The following is a 20,807-nucleotide window of genomic DNA, read 5'->3' on the forward strand; positions in this document are numbered from 1 at the left end:
ATAATTCCTTTGATTCCATTTGATTCTGTCCCTCATTTTCTATTCCTCAGTTAAAGTGCTGTGTCATTGTTTCTCCAGAGGAAATGCCTCAGTTAAAGTGCTGTGTCATTGTTTCTCCAGAGGAAATGCCTCAGTTAAAGTGCTGTGTCATTGTTTCTCCAGAGGAAATGTGTGAGGACGACTCATCAAACAGTGTCTGAAACCCCCTCCCCTGTTATGATAACAGCTCAGTGCACAAAGAAGCAGAAATAATGTTTCACAAAAAAACATAGGATGGTGTGCTTGAAGTTGTATTAGTACCGTGTTCACTTCAAGAATTATACAATTGAGTAAATTGAAAGGAAAAGGGATGTTATAGAAACAATGCCATTCCATCCCTTATTGACCAGGTATCAACCCTGGGTTGTCTGCATGACCCAAGACTGCATTAGCCCTTTGAGCTAAAGCCTAGGCATTAACTCTGGGAGCTAACACAAGTTTCCGGGTGTCAGGCAAAGTCACTCATCATGCAAGCATAGTTCGGCGAACTACCAACACTCGCAAACAATAGTTAAAAGGACTCAAAAGTCAAGTGCTTTGCCTTGGACAAGTCCTGAGTGCTGAAATGAGTGAGTGCATGAAATCAAAGGAAATGTCATAGCTAGCCGCATAGAGCTGCTCTTACATTTTACATTTGAGTCATTTAGCAGACGCTCTTATCCAGAGCGACTTATAGTTAGTGAGTGCATACATTTTAATACTTAATACTCTTAATATACAGGACCTGCTATAGAGCCGCACTAGTCTTAATCATTCCACTCAGCCGTATTACCACGGAGACCAACAGGAAAAACATGTCAAATTGAACATGAATGAGGACGAAATTGGCTCATGCCAGGCAGGGATGGAAGGTTAGTCAGCGATGTGGAGAATTCTGAAAATATTCATATTGATTGTTTGTCATTGATTCGTCATGAGTGGCTGTGTGTGGATTGATTTGCAGGAGTGCCCGCAGTGTGGAATAATCATTAGCCGTTTCCCTTCACCGCAGGTTTCTATCCATACAGAATAATTACTCCGCTTTTCAAAGCTAGGCTCTCTGAGTGTTTTTGTGACTTTATTAGCTTTTGATCAGCAGAGAGAGCCACGAAACTCCATCACTGTATTACTATCCTGGCTGTATTCATCCAGACTGTTGACAAAACCCTCAGTGCGCACACACACACAGACCCCACCCACCCCACACACACACCTGTAAGCTATGGCAGTAATTGATGTCATCCCTGGATGTTTATTGGTTCCTGAAGTTGTGGACGGTGCGTCATCAGGCAATAGAAGGTCCCCATCCCGTTCTCCGGAGCCAGAGGCCCGTCACCTTACCTCTTGGTATGAATGAATATGCATGAAGCCCCTGGCCCTCAGGTCATCTGGATGTCACCTAGCTGCGTCAAGCCGTTACAGTTGGGGTGATAGAAGGGGTGTGAGGGGGTGGAGGGCTTTGGGGTAATAGAAGGGGGTGTGAGGGGGGAGGGCTTTGGGGTAATAGAGAAGGGGTGTGAGGGGTGGAGGGGCTTTGGGGTAATAGAAGGGGTGTGAGGGGGTGGAGGGGCTTTGGGGTAATAGAAGGGGTGTGAGGGGGGGGAGGGGCTTTGGGGTAATAGAAGGGGTGTGAGGGGGAGGGGCTTTGGGGTAATAGAAGGGGTGTGAGGGGGTGGAGGGGCTTTGGGGTAATAGAAGGGGTGTGAGGGGGTGGAGGGGCTTTGGGGTAATAGAAGGGGGTGTGAGGGGGTGGAGGGCTTTGGGGTAATAGAAGGGGTGTGAGGGTATAGGGGCTTTGGGGTAATAGAAAAGGTGTGAGGGGGAGGGTCTTTGGGGTGATAGAAGGGGTGTGAGGGGGGAGGGGCTTTGGGGGTAATAGAAGGGTGTGAGGGGAGGGGCTTTGGGGGTAATAGAGAGGGTGTGAGGGTGTGGAGGGCTTTGGGGTGATAGAAGGGTGTGAGGGGGAGGGGGCTTTGGGGGTAATAGAAGGGTGTGAGGGTGGAGGGGCTTTGGGGTAATAGAAGGGGTGTGAGGGTGGAGGGGCTTTGGGGTAATAGAAGGGGTGTGAGGGGGGAGGGGCTTTGGGGTAATAGAAGGGGTGTGAGGGTGGAGGGGCTTTGGGGTAATAGAAGGGGTGTGAGGGGGGAGGGGCTTTGGGGTAATAGAAGGGGTGTGAGGGGTGGAGGGGCTTTGGGGGTGATATAAGGGGTGTGAGGTGGAGGGCTTTGGGGTAATAGAAGGGGGTGTGAGGGTATAGGGGCTTTGGGGGTAATAGAAGGGGTGTGAAGGGGGAGGGGCTTTGGGGTAATAGAAGGGGGTGTGAGGGGGTGGAGGGGCTTTGGGGTAATAGAAGGTGTGAAGGGGAGGGGCTTTGGGGTAATAGAAGGGGTGTGAGGGGGGAGGGCTTTGGGGTAATAGAAGGGAGTGTAGAAGGGGAGGGGCTTTGGGGGTAATAGAAGGGGTGTGAGGGGGAGGGGCTTTGGGGTAATAGAAGGGGGTGTGAGGGGTGGAGGGGCTTTGGGGTAATAGAAGGGGGTGTGAGGGGGTGGAGGGGGCTTTGGGGTAATAGAAGGGGTGTGAGGGGTGGAGGGGCTTTGGGGTAATAGAAGGGGGTGTGAGGGTATAGAGGCTTTGGGGTAATAGAAGGTGTGAGGGGGAGGGTCTTTGGGGTGATAGAAGGGGTGTGAGGGGGGAGGGGCTTTGGGGTAATAGAAGGGGTGTGAGGGGAGGGGCTTTGGGGTAATAGAAGGGGTGTGAGGGTGTGGAGGGGCTTTGGGGTGATAGAAGGGGGTGTGAGTGGGGAGGGCTTTGGGGTAATAGAAGGGGTGTGAGGGTGGAGGGCTTTGGGGTAATAGAAGGGGTGTGAGGGTGGAGGGCTTTGGGGTAATAGAAGGGGTGTGGGGAGGGGCTTTGGGGGTAATAGAAGGGGTGTGAGGGTGGAGGGGCTTTGGGGTAATAGAAGGGGGTGTGAGGGTGGAGGGGCTTTGGGGTAATAGAAGGGGTGTGAGGGGGTGGAGGGGCTTTGGGGTGATAGAAGGGGGTGTGAGGGTGGGGGGGCTTTGGGGGTAATAGAAGGGTGTGAGGGTGTAGGGGCTTTGGGGTAATAGAAGGGGTGTGAAGGGGGAGGGGCTTTGGGGGTAATAGAAAGGGGTGTGAGGGGTGGAGGGGCTTTGGGGTAATAGAAGGGGTGTGAAGGGGGAGGGGGGCTTTGGGGTAATAGAAGGGGTGTGAGGTGGAGGGGCTTTGGGGTAATAGAAGGGGTGTGAGGGTGGAGGGCTTTGGGGTAATAGAAGGGGTGTGAGGGGGTGGAGGGGCTTTGGGGTGATAGAAGGGGGTGTGAGGGTGGAGGGGCTTTGGGGGTAATAGAAGGTGTGAGGGTGTAGGGGCTTTGGGGTAATAGAAGGGGTGTGAAGGGGAGGGCTTTGGGGGTAATAGAAGGGGTGTGAGGGGGGTGGAGGGCTTTGGGGTAATAGAAGGGGTGTGAAGGGGAGGGGCTTTGGGGTAATAGAAGGGGGTGTGAGGGGAGGGCTTTGGGGTAATAGAAGGGGTGTGAAGGGGGAGGGGCTTTGGGGTAATAGAAGGGGTGTGAGGGGGAGGGGCTTTGGGGTAATAGAAGGGGTGTGAGGGGGTGGAGGGGCTTTGGGGTAATAGAAGGGGTGTGAGGGGGTGGGGGCTTTGGGGTAATAGAAGGGGTGTGAGGGGGTGGAGGGGCTTTGGGGTAATAGAAGGGGGTGTGAGGTATAGGGGCTTTGGGGTAATAGAAGGGGTGTGAGGGGGAGGGTCTTTGGGGTGATAGAAGGGGTGTGAGGGGGAGGGGCTTTGGGGTAATAGAAGGGGGTGTGAGGGGGAGGGGGCTTTGGGGTAATAGAGGGGTGTGAGGGTGTGGAGGGGCTTTGGGGTGATAGAAGGGGTGTGAGTGGGGGAGGGGCTTTGGGGTAATAGAAGGGGGTGTGAGGGTGGAGGGGGCTTTGGGGTAATAGAAGGGGTGTGAGGTGGAGGGGGCTTTGGGGTAATAGAAGGGGGTGTGAGGGGGAGGGGCTTTGGGGGTAATAGAAGGGTGTGAGGGTAGAGGGGCTTTGGGGGTAATAGAAGGGTGTGAGGGGGTGGAGGGGCTTTGGGGTAATAGAAGGGGTGTGAGGGGTGGAGGGCCTTTGGGGTAACAGAAGGGGTGTGAAGGGGAGGGCTTTTGGGGTAATGAAGGGGTGTGAGGGGGGGGCTTTGGGGGTAATAGAAGGGGTGTGAAGGGGAGGGGCTTTGGGGTAATAGAAGGGGTGAGGGTGTAGGGGCTTTGGGGTAATAGAAGGGTGTGAGGGGGTGGAGGGCTTTGGGGTAATAGAAGGGGGTGTGAGGGGGAGGGCTTTGGGGTAATACAAGGGGTGTGAGGGGAGGGGCTTTGGGGGTAATATAAGGGGTGTGAGGGGGAGGGGCTTTGGGGTAATATAAGGGGTGTGAGGGAGGGGCTTTGGGGTAATAGAAGGGGTGTGAGGGTGGAGGGGCTTTGGGGTAATAGAAGGGTGTGAGGGTGGAGGGGCTTTGGGGGTAATAGAAGGGGTGTGAGGGGGAGGGGCTTTGGGGGTAATAGAAGGGGGTGTGAGGGTGGAGGGGCTTTGGGGTAATAGAAGGGGTGTGAGGGGTGGAGGGGGCTTTGGGGTAATAGAAGGGGTGTGAGGGGTGGAGGGGCTTTGGGGTGATAGAAGGGGTGTGAGGGTGGAGGGGCTTTGGGGTAATAGAAGGGGGTGTGAGGTGTAGGGCTTTGGGGGTAATATAAGGGGTGTGAAGGGAGGGGCTTTGGGGTAATAGAAGGGGTGTGAGGGGGTGGAGGGCCTTTGGGGTAATAGAAGGGGTGTGAAGGGGGAGGGGCTTTGGGGTAATAGAAGGGGTGTGAGGGGGGAGGGGCTTTGGGGTAATAGAAGGGGTGTGAAGGGGGAGGGGCTTTGGGGGTAATAGAAGGGTGTGAGGTGTAGGGGCTTTGGGGTAATAGAAGGGTGTGAGGGGGTGGAGGGGCTTTGGGGTAATAGAAGGGGTGTGAGGGGGAGGGGCTTTGGGGTAATATAAGGGGGTGAGGGGAGGGGCTTTGGGGTAATATAAGGGGTGTGAGGGGGGAGGGGCTTTGGGGGTAATAGAAGGGGTGTGAAGGGGAGGGCTTTGGGGTAATAGAAGGGGTGTGAGGGTGTAGGGGCTTTGGGGTAATAGAAAGGGGTGTGAGGGGGAGGGTCTTTGGGGGTAATAGAAGGGGTGTGAGGGTAGAGGGGCTTTGGGGTAATAGAAGGGTGTGAGGGGGTGGAGGGGGCTTTGGGGTAATAGAAGGGGTGTGAGGGGGTGGAGGGGGCTTTGGGGTAATAGAAGGGGTGTGAGGGTATAGGGGCTTTGGGGTAATAGAAGGGGTGTGAGGGGTGGAGGGCTTTGGGGGTAATAGAAGGGGTGTGGGGGAGGGTCTTTGGGGTAATAGAAGGGGTGTGAGGGGGTGGAGGGGCTTTGGGGAGTGATAGAAGGGGTGTGAGGGGGAGGGCTTTGGGGGTAATAGAAGGGGGTGTGAGGGGGTGGAGGGGCTTTGGGGTAATAGAAGGGGTGTGAGGGGGAGGGCTTTGGGGTAATAGAAGGGGTGTGAGGGTGGAGGGGCTTTGGGGTGATAGAAGGGGGTGTGAGGGGGTGGAGGGGGCTTTGGGGTGATAGAAGGGGTGTGAGGGGGGAGGGGCTTTGGGGTAATAGAAGGGGTGTGAGGGTGGAGGGGCTTTGGGGTAATAGAAGGGGTGTGAGGGGGGAGGGGCTTTGGGGTAATAGAAGGGGTGTGAGGGTGGAGGGGCTTTGGGGTGATAGAAGGGGTGTGAGGGTGTGGAGGGGGCTTTGGGGTAATAGAAGGGGGTGTGAGGGGGTGGAGGGCTTTGGGGTAATAGAAGGGGGTGTGAGGGGGTGGAGGGGCTTTGGGGTAATAGAAAGGGGTGTGAAGGGGGAGGGGCTTTGGGGGTAATAGAAGGGGTGTGAGGGTGGAGGGGCTTTGGGGTAATAGAAGGGGTGTGAGGGGGAGGGGCTTTGGGGGTAATAGAAGGGGTGTGAGGGTGGAGGGGCTTTGGGGTAATAGAAGGGGGTGTGAGGGGGAGGGGCTTTGGGGTAATAGAAGGGGTGTGAGGGGGAGGGTCTTTGGGGTAATAGAAGGGGTGTGAGGGGGGAGGGGCTTTGGGGTAATAGAAGGGGGTGTGAAGGGGGAGGGGCTTTGGGGTAATAGAAGGGTGTGAGGGGGTGGAGGGGCTTTGGGGTAATAGAAGGGTGTGAGGTGTAGGGGCTTTGGGGTAATAGAAGGGGTGTGAAGGAGGGGCTTTGGGGTAATAGAAGGGGTGTGAGGGGGTGGAGGGCTTTGGGGTAATAGAAGGGGTGTGAGGGGTGGAGGGGCTTTTGGGTAATAGAAGGGGTGTGAGGGGTATAGGGCTTTGGGGGTAATAGAAGGGGTGTGAGGGGGTGGAGGGGCTTTGGGGTAATAGAAGGGGTGTGAGGGTATAGGGGCTTTGGGGTAATAGAAGGGGGTGAGGGGTGGAGGGGGCTTTGGGGTAATAGAAGGGGTGTGAGGGGGTGGAGGGCTTTGGGGTAATAGAAGGGGTGTGAGGGGGAAGGGGCTTTGGGGGTAATATAAGGGGGTGTGAGGGGAGGGGGCTTTGGGGTGATGTGAGGGTGGAGGGGCTTTGGGGTGATAGAAGGGTTGTGAGGGTGGAGGGGCTTTGGGGTAATAGAAGGGTTGTGAGGGGGGAGGGGCTTTGGGGTGATAGAAGGGGTGTGAGGGTGGAGGGGCTTTGGGGTGATAGAAGGGGTGTGAGGGTGGAGGGACTTTGGGGTGATAGAAGGGTTGTGAGGGTGAAGGGGCTTTGGGGTAATAGAAGGGATGTGAGGGGGGAGGGGCTTTGGGGGTAATATAAAGGGGGGTGGGGGAGGGGCTTTGGGGTAATATAAGGGGTGTGAAGGGGGGAGGGGCTTTGGGGTAATAGAAGGGGGTGAGGGGTGTAGGGGCTTTGGGGTAATAGAAGGGGGTGTGAGGGGGAGGGTCTTTGGGGTAATAGAAGGGGTGTGAGGGTAGAGGGGCTTTGGGGTAATAGAAGGGGTGTGAGGGGGTGGAGGGGCTTTGGGGTAATAGAAGGGTGTGAGGGGGTGGAGGGGGCTTTGGGGTAATAGAAGGGGTGTGAGGGTATAGGGGCTTTGGGGTAATAGAAGGGGGTGTGAGGGGGTGGAGGGGCTTTGGGGTAATAGAAGGGGGTGTGAGGGGAGAGGTCTTTGGGGTAATAGAAGGGGTGTGAGGGGGTGGAGGGGCTTTGGGGTGATAGAAGGGTGTGAGGGGGAGGGGCTTTGGGGAATAGAAGGGTGTGAGGGTGGAGGGGCTTTGGGGTAATAGAAGGGGTGTGAGGGGGAGGGGCTTTGGGGTAATAGAAGGGGTGTGAGGGTGGAGGGGGCTTTGGGGTGATAGAAGGGGTGTGAGGGGGTGGAGGGGCTTTGGGGTGATAGAAGGGGTGTGAGGGTGTGGAGGGGCTTTGGGGTAATAGAAGGGGTGTGAGGGTGGAGGGGCTTTGGGGTAATAGAAGGGGTGTGAGGGTGGAGCGGCTTTGGGGTAATAGAAGGGGTGTGAGGGTGGAGGGGCTTTGGGGTGATAGAAGGGGTGTGAGGGTGTGGAGGGGCTTTGGGGTAATAGAAGGTGTGAGGGGGTGGAGGGGCTTTGGGGGTAATAGAAGGGGTGTGAGGGGGTGGAGGGGCTTTGGGGTAATAGAAAGGGTGTGAAGGGGAGGGCTTTGGGGTAATAGAAGGGGGTGTGAGGGTGGAGGGGCTTTGGGGGTAATAGAAGGGGGTGTGAGTGGGGAGGGGCTTTGGGGTAATAGAAGGGGTGTGAGGGTGGAGGGGCTTTGGGGTAATAGAAGGGGTGTGAGGGGGAGGGGGCTTTGGGGTAATAGAAGGGGGTGTGAGGGTGGAGGGTCTTTGGGGTAATAGAAGGGGTGGGGAGGGAGGGGCTTTGGGGTAATATAAGGGGTGTGAAGGGGGAGGGGCTTTGGGGTAATAGAAGGGGGTGTGAGGGGTGGAGGGGCTTTGGGGTAATAGAAGGGGTGTGAGGGTGTAGGGGCTTTGGGGTAATAGAAGGGGTGTGAAGGGGGGAGGGGCTTTGGGGGTAATAGAAGGGGTGTGAGGGGTGGAGGGGCTTTGGGGTAATAGAAGGGGTGTGAGGGGGTGGAGGGGCTTTGGGTAATAGAAGGGGTGTGAGGGTATAGGGGCTTTGGGGTAATAGAAGGGGTGTGAGGGGGTGGAGGGGCTTTGGGGTAATAGAAGGGGTGTGAGGGTATAGGGGCTTTGGGGTAATAGAAGGGGTGTGAGGGGGTGGAGGGGCTTTGGGGTAATAGAAGGGGTGTGAGGGGGGAGGGGCTTTGGGGTAATAGAAGGGGTGTGAGGGGGGAGGGGCTTTGGGGGTAATATAAGGGTGTGAGGGGGGAGGGGCTTTGGGGTGATGTGAGGGTGGAGGGGCTTTGGGGTGATAGAAGGGTTGTGAGGGTGGAGGGGCTTTGGGGTAATAGAAGGGGTGTGAGGGGGAGGGGCTTTGGGGTGATAGAAGGGGGTGTGAGGTGGAGGGGCTTTGGGGTGATAGAAGGGGTGTGAGGGTGGAGGGGCTTTGGGGTGATAGAAGGGTTGTGAGGGTGAAGGGGCTTTGGGGTAATAGAAGGGATGTGAGGGGGGAGGGGCTTTGGGGTAATAGAAGGGGTGTGAGGGCAAGGGCTTTGGGGTGATAGAAGGGGTGTGAGGGCAAGGGGCTTTGGGGTGATAGAAGGGGTGTGAGGAGGGGGAGGGGCTTTAGGATGTGATGAGGTGTAATACTACTCTATCTCTCAATTCAATTCAAAGGGTTTTATTGTCATGGGAAACATATGTTTACATGACCAAAGCAAGTGAAATAGATCATAAATACAAGTGAAATAAACTATCAAAAATAAACAGTAAACATTAAACAAATGTTCCAAAGGAATAGAGACATTTAAAATGTCATATTTGAAATGTCTCTATTCACCAGTAGTGGATAGATGGCAGGCAGCCCCTAGCTGTGATTCACCAGTAGTGGATAGATAGCAGGCAGGCAGCCCCTAGCTGTGATTCACCAGTAGTGGATAGATGGCAGGCAGCCCCTAGCTGTGAGTCACCAGTAGTGGATAGATAGATGGCAGGCAGCCCCTAGCTGTGATTCACCAGTAGTGGATAGATGGCAGGCAGCCCCTAGCTGTGAGTCACCAGTAGTGGATAGATGGCAGGCAGCCCCTAGCTGTGAGTCACCAGTAGTGGATAGATAGCAGGCAGCCCCTAGCTGTGATTCACCAGTAGTGGATAGATGGCAGGCAGCCCCTAGCTGTGAGTCACCAGTAGTGGATTGATGGCAGGCAGCCCCTAGCTGTGAGTCACCAGTAGTGGATAGATGTCAGGCAGCCCCTGGCTGTGATTCACCAGTAGTGGATAGATAGATGGCAGGCAGCCCCTAGCTGTGATTCACCAGTAGTGGATAGATAGATGGCAGGCAGCCCCTAGCTGTGATTCACCAGTAGTGGATAGATGGCAGGCAGCCCCTAGCTGTGAGTCACCAGTAGTGGATAGATGGCAGGCAGCCCCTAGCTGTGATTCACCAGTAGTGGATAGATGGCAGGCAGCCCCTAGCTGTGATTCACCAGTAGTGGATAGATAGATGGCAGGCAGCCCCTGGCTTTAGTTGTTCTCTGCTCCTCATCCATCACCTGCCCTCTGAGCCCAAACGAGAGGCCTTGGGGTTAGATGTCGCACCAGTTATTCCTCCACTACAAAGCCAAATGCTCAGTTTGTGTTATTGGAGATGTAATGTGTAATATTCAATTAACAACTAAACAGAATGGATTTGTCCCTACACTGGAACTGATACCATCATCATTGTTGAATATTCAATTAACAACTAAACAGAATGGATTTGTCCCTACACTGGAACTGATACCATCATCATTAATGAATATTCAATTAACAACAATACCCCCCTGGTAAAAAATCTAACAACAACAACATAGCATATGATTTCATGAAAGGGGTGTGAGGGGGGAGGGGCTTTGGGGTAATATAAGGGGTGTGAGGGGGGAGGGGCTTTGGGGTGATGTGAGGGTGGAGGGGCTTTGGGGTGATAGAAGGGTTGTGAGGGTGGAGGGGCTTTGGGGTAATAGAAGGGGTGTGAGGGGGAGGGGCTTTGGGGTGATAGAAGGGGTGTGAGGGTGGAGGGGCTTTGGGGTGATAGAAGGGGTGTGAGGGTGGAGGGACTTTGGGGTGATAGAAGGGTTGTGAGGGGGGAGGGGCTTTGGGGTAATAGAAGGGGTGTGAGGGCAAGGGGCTTTGGGGTGATAGAAGGGGTGTGAGGGCAAGGGGCTTTGGGGTGATAGAAGGGGTGTGAGGAGGGGGAGGGGCTTTAGGATGTGATGAGGTGTAATACTACTCTATCTCTCAATTCAATTCAAAGGGTTTTATTGTCATGGGAAACATATGTTTACATGAACAAAGCAAGTGAAATAGATCATAAATACAAGTGAAATAAACTATCAAAAATAAACAGTAAACATTAAACAAATGTTCCAAAGGAATAGAGACATTTAAAATGTCATATTTGAAATGTCTCTATTCACCAGTAGTGGATAGATGGCAGGCAACCCCTAGCTGTGATTCACCAGTAGTGGATAGATAGCAGGCAGGCAGCCCCTAGCTGTGATTCACCAGTAGTGGATAGATGGCAGGCAGCCCCTAGCTGTGAGTCACCAGTAGTGGATAGATAGATGGCAGGCAGCCCCTAGCTGTGATTCACCAGTAGTGGATAGATGGCAGGCAGCCCCTAGCTGTGAGTCACCAGTAGTGGATAGATGGCAGGCAGCCCCTAGCTGTGAGTCACCAGTAGTGGATAGATAGCAGGCAGGCAGCCCCTAGCTGTGATTCACCAGTAGTGGATAGATGGCAGGCAGCCCCTAGCTGTGATTCACCAGTAGTGGATAGATGGCAGGCAGCCCCTAGCTGTGAGTCACCAGTAGTGGATAGATGGCAGGCAGCCCCTAGCTGTGAGTCACCAGTAGTGGATAGATGGCAGGCAGCCCCTAGCTGTGAGTCACCAGTAGTGGATAGATGGCAGGCAGCCCCTAGCTGTGAGTCACCAGTAGTGGATAGATAGGCAGGCAGCCCCTAGCTGTGATTCACCAGTAGTGGATAGATGGCAGGCAGCCCCTAGCTGTGAGTCACCAGTAGTGGATTGATGGCAGGCAGCCCCTAGCTGTGAGTCACCAGTAGTGGATAGATGTCAGGCAGCCCCTGGCTGTGATTCACCAGTAGTGGATAGATAGATGGCAGGCAGCCCCTAGCTGTGATTCACCAGTAGTGGATAGATAGATGGCAGGCAGCCCCTAGCTGTGATTCACCAGTAGTGGATAGATGGCAGGCAGCCCCTAGCTGTGAGTCACCAGTAGTGGATAGATGGCAGGCAGCCCCTAGCTGTGATTCACCAGTAGTGGATAGATGGCAGGCAGCCCCTAGCTGTGATTCACCAGTAGTGGATAGATAGATGGCAGGCAGCCCCTGGCTTTAGTTGTTCTCTGCTCTCATCCATCACCTGCCCTCTGAGCCCAAACGAGAGGCCTTGGGGTTAGATGTCGCACCAGTTATTCCTCCACTACAAAGCCAAATGCTCAGTTTGTGTTATTGGAGATGTAATGTGTAATATTCAATTAACAACTAAACAGAATGGATTTGTCCCTACACTGGAACTGATACCATCATCATTGTTGAATATTCAATTAACAACTAAACAGAATGGATATGTCCCTACACTGGAACTGATACCATCATCATTAATGAATATTCAATTAACAACAATACCCCCCTGGTAAAAAATCTAACAACAACAACATAGCATATGATTTCATGAAACAATGCTTAACTTGCTATGAAGATGAATATGCTATTCTACTCTATGCTATTCTACTCTACTCTACTCTACTCTACTCTACTCTACTCTACACTACTCTATTCTATTCTACTCTACTCTACTCTACTCTGCACTACTCTACTCTACTAAACACTACTCTACTCTACACTACTCTACTCTACTCTACTCTACTCTACACTACTCTACACTACTCTACTCTACTCTACTCTACACTACTAAACTCTATTCTATTCTATTCTACTCTACTCTACTCTACTCTACTCTACTCTACTCTACTCTACACTACTCTATTCTATTCTACTCTACTCTACTCTACTCTGCACTACTCTACTCTACTAAACACTACTCTACTCTACACTACTCTACTCTACTCTACTCTACTCTACACTACTCTACACTACTCTACTCTACTCTACTCTACTCTACACTACTAAACTCTATTCTATTCTATTCTACTCTACTCTACTCTACTCTGCACTACTCTACTCTACTAAACACTACTCTACTCTACACTACTCTACTCTACTCTACTCTACTCTACACTACTCTACACTACTCTACTCTACTCTACTCTACACTACTAAACTCTATTCTACTCTATTTTACTCTACACTACTCTACTCTATTCTAATGTATGATGTGTTGTTAAGTTGTAATGTCTCTCTCTCAGCTTGTGTAAGGGAAGGACCCTGTATTCAGTGGTGAGAGATGCTAAAGTCATCCTGGATGTCAACAAGACCAGACAGATCGCCCAGGAGATGGTTAAGGTACTGTAACGTTTTTAAGACTCATTACACATTACCTTAACAACATAATCAATGTGTTGGAGACTGGCTGGATCAATCAATCAAACATTAAATCAATCAATCAGTTTATTCTACAACAACACTGGTCACAAAACATGACTCAGCCTAGACCCCCAATGAGTTATGTTTGTGTTGTTTTCAGGGAATGGGCTATCTTCATGCCAAGGGGATCCTACACAAGGACATGAAGTCCAAGAATGTCTTCTATGACAACGGCAAAGTGGTCATCACCGACTTCGGACTCTTCACCATATCTGGGGTTCTGCAAGCCGGCAGGTTGGTAGTTACTGTTGTACTTTACAGTAGAGCAGAGCAGAGCAGAGTACAGTACAGTACAGTACAGTAGAGTACAGTAGAGTACAGTAGAGTACAGTAGAGTACAATAGAGTACAGTAGAGTAGAGTACAGTAGAGTAGAGTACAATAGAGTACAGTAGAGTAGAGTACAGTAGAGTAGAGTACAATAGAGTACAGTAGAGTAGAGTACAATAGAGTACAGTAGAGTAGAGTACAATAGAGTACAGTAGAGTGGAGTACAGTAGAGTAGAGTACAATAGAGTACAGTAGAGTAGAGTACAATAGAGTACAGTAGAGTACAGTAGAGTACAGTAGAGTAGAGTAAAGTACAGTAGAGTAGAGTAGATGTATTGGGATAAGATACATCTGTTAAAAAAAGCATAAGTAGGAAAACAAAAATAAACATCAGTGCTAAACAAACAGAGAGGCGCGCGTAATTATAACCCCTCCTGCTGTGACAGTTATTTTACTGCAGTGATGATTATACTCTTTAGTGGCTCAATGGTCTGTATTAGCCAGAAAATGGTATGGATCGGTGCTAATCTCTATTTAATTTGTCTCCCTGAGAGTGATTAAAGTCTATCTCTGCTTTCTGCCGCCACTGTGCTGAAATGACTGCTCACTGAAATGACTTCTCCCTGAAATGTCACCAGCCACAAGTTTCACACAGCAAGGCATTCTAATAAATATTATATCAAAACCTATACAGTGAGGGAAAAAAGTATTTGATCCCCTGCTGATTTTGTACGTTTGCCCACTGACAAAGACATTATCAGTCTATAATTTGAATGGTAGGTTTATTTGAACAGTGAGAGACAGAATAACAACAAAAAAATCCAGAAAAACGCATGTCACAAATTTTATAAATTGATTTGCATTTTAATGAGGGAAATAAGTATTTGACCCCGTCACAATCAGAAAGATTTCTGGCTCCCAGGTGTCTTTTATACAGGTAATGAGCTGAGATTAGGAGCACACTCTTAAAGGGAGTGCTCCTAATCTCAGTTTGTTACCTGTATAAAAGACACCTGTCCACAGAAGCAATCAATCAATCAGATTCCAAACTCTCCACCATGGCCAAGACCAAAGAGCTCTCCAAGGATGTCAGGGACAAGATTGTAGACCTACACAAGGCTGGAATGGGCTACAAGACCATCGCCAAGCAGCTTGGTGAGAAGGTGACAACAGTTGGTGCGATTATTCGCAAATGGAAGAAACACAAAAGAACTGTCAATCTCCCTCGGCCTGGGGCTCCATGCAAGATCTCACCTTGTGGAGTTGCAATGATCATGAGAACGGTGAGGAATCAGCCCAGAACTACACGGGAGGATCTTGTCAATGATCAAGGCAGCTGGGACCATAGTCACCAAGAAAACAATTGGTAACATACTACGCCGTGAAGGACTGAAATCCTGCAGCGCCCGTAAGGTCTCCCTGCTCAAGAAAGCACATATACAGGGCCGTCTGAAGTTTGCCAATGAACATCTGAATGATTCAGAGGAGAACTGGGTGATTGTGTTGTGGTCAGATGAGACCAAAATCGAGTTCCTTGGCATCAACTCAACTCGCCATGTGTGGAGGAGGAGGAATGCTGCCTATGACCCCAAGAACACCATCCCCACCGTCAAACATGGAGGTGGAAACATTATGCTTTGGGGGTGTTTTTCTGCTAAGGGGACAGGACAACTTCACCGCATCAAAGGGACGGGGCCATGTACCTTCCCTCAGCCAGGGCATTGAAAATGGGTCGTGGATGGGTATTCCAGCATGACAATGACCCAAAACACACGGCCAAGGCATCAAAGGAGTGGCTCAAGAAGATGCACATTAAGGTCCTGAAGTGGCCTAGCCAGTCTCCAGACCTTAATCCCATGGAAAATCTGTGGAGGGATCTGAAGGTTTGAGTTGCCAAACGTCAGCCTCGAAACCTTAATGACTTGGAGAAGATCTGTAAAGAGGAGTGGAACAAAATCCCTCCTGAGATGTGTGCAAACCTGGTGGCCAACTACAAGAAACGTCTGACCTCTGTGATTGCCAACAAGGGTTTTGCCACCAAGTACTAAGTCATGTTTTGCAGAGGGGTCAAATACTTATTTCCCTCATTAAAATGCAAATCAATTTATAAAATTTTTTACATGCGTTTTTCTGGATTTTTTTGTTGTTATTTTGTCTCTCACTGTTCAAATAAACCTACCATTAAAATTATAGACTGATCATGTCTTTGTCAGTGGGCAAACGTACAAAATCAGCAGGGGATCAAATACTTTTTTCCCTCACTGTATATGAAGCAGCTTTACAGGCGCTATCAACATGTTGGAAGGAAGTGTGTGTGTGTGTTCTCTAAAACACTGTGAAGTATGTTTTCTTTAGATTTAGATTGACATATATGGTGAGACGACAACAACTGCTATAATTGACTGGTGACTAGATTTGTCTTGATGGATTTATTTCCATTTAATTGGCCACATCAATTACAAATCTCCAGTAGGTTTGAGATGTGTTCCTGCAATTGACTGTGAGAGGATTACATTTTTTACATTTACGTCATTTAGCAGACGCTCTTATCCAGAGCGACTTACATGAGCAATTAGGGTTAAGTGCCTTGCTCAAGGGCACATCGGCAGATTTTTCACCTAGTCGGCTCGGGGGATTAGAACCAGCGACCTTTCGGTTACTGGCACAACGCTCTTAACCACTAAGCTACCTGCCGCCCCCATGTGCTATGTACTACTAATTATTATAATCAGAAAGATGTTGATTATACAGCCGACTTCCCAACGAGAGGTATTGCATAGTGTGTTTTCAACAAGTTTGTACAACACAGTTGAAACGTGGTGTTGCGTAGGAGTGCATTTCAACACTATGGATGGAAGAGTATATGAGATGAGTCACTGTTTATGTCAAATGAAGATGGATGGTTTCATATTGGCATTCTTGACAGCTCATTAAAACCCAAAGCCTCTTCTAAATAAATGCTGAAGTGTTACTGTAGACAGATATGCAATCCTGCAACATGCACCTAGATCTTATACAGCCTTATCCAGTCTATCGTTAGTTTCCAGTGTAGCCAACTGCCATTTAGGTTTGCTCTGGAATCAATACTTTTAATAGTAGTGAGCATCTCTCACTGTTCATTTACTCAACCTGGTCTCAGAGCATTTCATATTATTCTGTACGTAAATCTGAGACACCCCATTAAGTATGATATGTTACGTTTCATATGGTAATTATTACTTTGTAGATGTCCATCACTCATTTCGTATGATATGCTACGAATTACAATTCGAAATATATGTTACAAATTTGCTAAACATGATACAGTTGAAGTCGGAAGTTTACATACACCTTAGCCAAATACATTTAAACTCAGTTTTTCACAATTCCTGACATTTAATCCTAGTAAAAAAGTCCCTGTCTTAGGTCAGTTAGGATCACCACTTTATTTTAAGAATGTGAAATGTCAGAATAATAGTAGAGAGAATGATTTATTTCAGCTTTTATTTCTTTCATCACATTGCCAGTGGGTCAGAAGTTTACATACACTCAATTAGTATTTGGTAGCATTGCCTTTAAATTGTTTAACTTGGATCAAACATTTTGGGTAGCCTTCCACAAGCTTCCCACAATAAATTGGGTGAATTTTGGCCCATTCCTCCTGACAGAGCTGGTGTAACTGAGTCAGGTTTGTAGGCCTCCTTGCTCGCACACACTTTTTCAGTTCTGCCCACATATTTTCTATAGGATTGAGGTCAGGGCTTTGTGATGGCCACTCCAATACCTTGACTTTGTTGTCCTTAAGCCATTTTGACACAACTTTGGAAGTATGCTTGGGGGTCATTGTCCATTTGGAAGACCCATTTGCAACCAAGCTTTAACTTCCTGACTGATGTCTTGAGATGTTGCTTCAATATATCCACATAATTTTCCTTCCTCATGATGCCATCTATTTTGTGAAGTGCACCAGTCCCTCCTGCAGCAAAGCACCCCCACAGCATGATGCTGCCACCCCCGTGCTTCACGGTTGGGATGGTGTTCTTCGGCTTGCAAGCCTTCCCCTTTTTCCTCCAAACATAACGATGGTCATTATGGCCAAACAGTTCTATTTTTGTTTCATCAGACCAGAGGACATTTCTCAAAAAAGTAAGATCTTTGTCCCCATGTGCAGTTGCAAACCATAGTCTGGCTTTTTTATGGCGGTTTTGGAGCAGTGGCTTCTTCCTTGCTGAGCGGCCTTTCAGGTTATGTCGATATAGGACTCGTTTTACTGTGGATATGGATACTTTTGTACCTGTTTCCTCCAGCATCTTCACAAGGTCCTTTGCTGTTGTTCTGGGATTATTTGCTCTTTTCGCACCAAAGTACGTTCATCTCTAGGAGACAGAACGCGTCTCCTTCCTGAGCGGTATGACAGCTGCGTGGTCCCATGGTGTTTATACTTGCGTACTATTGTTTGTACAGTTGAACGTGGTACCTTCAGGCGTTTGGAAATTGCTCCCAAGGATGAACCAGATTTGTGGAGGTCTACAATTCTTTTTTCTGAGGTCTTGGCTGATTTCTTTTGATTTTCCCATGATGTCAAGCAAATAGGCACTGAGTTTGAAGGTAGGCCCTTGAAATACATCCACAGGTACACCTCCAATTGTCTCAAATTATGTCAATTAGCCTATCAGAAGCTTCTAAAGCCATGACATCATTTTCTGGAATTTTCCAAGCTGTTTAAAGGCACAGTCAACTTAGTGTATGTTAACTTCTGACAGACTGGAATTGTGATACAGTGAATTATAAGTGAAATAATCTGTCTGTAAACAATTGTTGGAAAAATTACTTGTGTCATGCAGTCCTAACCGACTTGCCAAAATTATAGTTTGTTAATAAGAAATTTGTGGAGTTGTTGAAAAACAAGTTTTAATGACTCCAACCTAAGTGTATGTAAACTTCCGACTTCAACTGTATGTTACGAATTCTAGCTAGGTGGCTAGGTTGCTAACATTAGCTAGCTGGCTAATGTTAGCTAGGAGTTGGGGTTAGGGTTAAGTTTAGGAGTTAGGTAAAGGGTTAGGGGAAGGGTTAGATAAAAAGGTTAAGGTTAGGGGAAGGTTTAGCTAAAAGGGTTAAGGTTATGATTAGGGTTAGGGGAAGGGTTAGCTAACATGTTAAATAGTTATAAAGTAGCTAAAAAGTGGTAAGTAGTTGAAAAGTTGCCAATTAGCTAAAATGCTAAAGTTGTCCGTGATAAAGATTCAAACTCACAACCTTTAGCTTGCTAGACGTTTGCGTTATACACCAACCCATCCACCCCAACCAACCACCCTACTTTCGTTTTTGCCTTAAGTAACCATCTGTCTAATGTAACCATACCAAGCGTAACATACGGTATCATACTAATTTGAGTGTTCCGGATTTACTTTTACTATGTTACGTCTAGTTTATGAGACCAGGCTGATTGACTAGACACAAGCAGAGCCAAACAGAATGTGTGAATGGACACAGGCAGACTGAGAATTCTAAAGGTTCTAACATAACATCTAAAGATTCTAACAAATGAAAGAATATATGATTCATTCTGATCATTGTGTTAGGATTGTTTTCAGGAACTGTTGTTACTGCAATGCCTAACAGAGAAAACCTGGAAAGTGTTTTTCTTTTTTTTTCTTCTGTTGTGCTATTTGACTTGCAGTGTACAACGTTTTCAAAAGCCTCTATGAAATTACTGCGTGCCAATGCTCACAATGGCCACACTAACGCTTACTGTTTGTCAGGGTATCATTTGATGTTTTTGGAATCTCTGACGAATAAAGCCCCATAAAAATTATTGGGAAAATAATCAAAATATATTTTTGTTGCTGTTTTTGAGATGTCCCATTCGCCACCCGGCTCCTGATTAAGCCCTCATTAGACGTCTGGTGTTGTCATCAATACCCAGAAGCCTCTCTTTTCAAAGTTGAACACCTCAATTAATTTCTGAGAACAAATAGCTAGGTGTGAGGTGGTTAATCTAGCTTCAGTAGTTCTGTGACTTGTTTGTTTTGTTTATTTTCGTTGGCAGGCAAGACGGCTAACTAATAAACAGGTTTGACAGAATGACAAGACAAACATTTACCTACCGCCCCTCACTCTCAGCAGGAATGTTATGTTGTGGTGGAGTCAGGAGTGTGTGTGTGTGTGTGTGTGTCCAACAGGAGTGTGTGCGTTGAAGGTAATTTATACCGGGAAAAGTTTGACAACCATTCCTGTAGTGCCAACCTGCTAAACACACACACACACAAGGGGATATGTAGATGTCTACAATACTGGGCCTCTGCTACCTGGCACTGTCGGTTGAATAATCAAATAATAATCAGCCTGTTGTCCCTGGTTAACTCTTTTTTTGTTAGGAAAACTTTCTCACCTACTGTGAATCCTACCAAAGCCAACCCTCTGAATGATGAATTATCATTATCACCAAGAGAAAACAAACAACAACGCCCTGCATATTTATCTTCACCACTACAGTGGGTAGCTAAATGAAACCATCAGCTTCATGACTCAACGCATTGTTGTGTGCATCATGATGAATACTAATGGCTGACTGGACAGATACCTGTGGATGGGTATACCCACAGTAGTGCAATGCAGTGCTGTGTGTTATTGCAGAGGTGGCAGTACGCCTGTCAGTTTGAGTGAGTCAGTGAGCGCTCAGGGTGCATTTTGAAGTAGTTGAGAATGTCAGAAGGGTTGTAGTATATTTGATTAGATTTATTAGGATCCCCATTAGCCAACGGCAATTATTATTTGTGTTTTTATTTTTTTAACCTTTTATTTAACTAGGCAAGTCAGTTAAGAACAAATTCTTATTTACAAGTCAGTTAAGAACAAATTCTTATTTACAATGACGACCTACACCGGCCAAACCCAGACGACGTTGGGCCAATTGTGCGCCCCCTACTCCCAAATCACGGTTGGTTGTGTTACAGCCTGGAATCGAACCAGGGGGTCTGTAGTGACGCCTCAAGCACTGAGATGCAGTGCCTTAGACCGCTCCGCCACTCGGGAGCCAATGGCGACATCTAGTCATACTGGGGTCCGACACGTAACGAAGAAGGCATTACAAACTAAAGACTGTACAATTTACATACTTTTAAAAACATTAACATGTAGTGTGTTACACATGCATGTCAGTACATACACACAACAAGTAGGTCACATGGGGGAGAGGCGTTGTGCCGTGAGGTGTTGCTTTATTTGTTTTTTTAAACTAGGTTTGCTGTTCACTTGTGCTATATAATATGGAAGGGAGTTCCATGCACTCATGGCTCTGTATAATACTGTACATTTTCTTGAATTTGTTCTTGACCTGGGGACTATGAAAAGACCCCTGGTGGCATGTCTGGTGGGATAAGTGTGTGTGTCAGTGCTGTGTGTAAATTGACTATGCAAACAATTAGGAATTTCCAACACATGAATGATTCTTATAAAAACAAGAAGTGATACAGTCAGTCTTTCCTCAACTCTTAGCCAAGAGAGACTGGCATCTATAGTAATTAATATTAGCCCTCTGATTACAATGAAGAGCAAGACGTGCCGCTCTGTTCTGGGCCAGCTGCAGCTTAACTAGGTTTTTCTTTGCAGCACTTGACCATATGACTGGACAATAATCAAGATAAGATAAAACTAGAGCCTGCAGGACTTGCTGTGTGAAGTGTGATGTCAAAAAAGCAGGCAGGATCACTGGACAGATAGTAGCCGTTCCAGCATCTGATGCCA

The 20,807-nt window shown here is 48.5% G+C and overlaps 1 protein-coding gene across 5 annotated transcripts in view; it reads left to right on the forward strand.

Moving 5' to 3' along the window:
* LOC121530779 (kinase suppressor of Ras 2-like) overlaps positions 1-20,807 on the forward strand; it is a 166,183-nt gene that overhangs the window by 125,220 nt on the left and 20,156 nt on the right. For all 5 annotated transcript variants that reach the window (XM_045226870.1, XM_045226869.1, XM_045226871.1 and 2 more), the window contains 2 exons: positions 12,633-12,729; positions 12,911-13,044. In XM_045226870.1, the coding sequence (XP_045082805.1) occupies positions 12,633-12,729; positions 12,911-13,044 (231 nt within the window). The remainder of the gene's footprint in view (positions 1-12,632; positions 12,730-12,910; positions 13,045-20,807) is intronic.

Source organism: Coregonus clupeaformis, chromosome 18 (assembly GCF_020615455.1).
Source record: "Coregonus clupeaformis isolate EN_2021a chromosome 18, ASM2061545v1, whole genome shotgun sequence".
In the NCBI taxonomy this organism is placed as follows: Eukaryota; Metazoa; Chordata; class Actinopteri; order Salmoniformes; family Salmonidae; genus Coregonus; species Coregonus clupeaformis.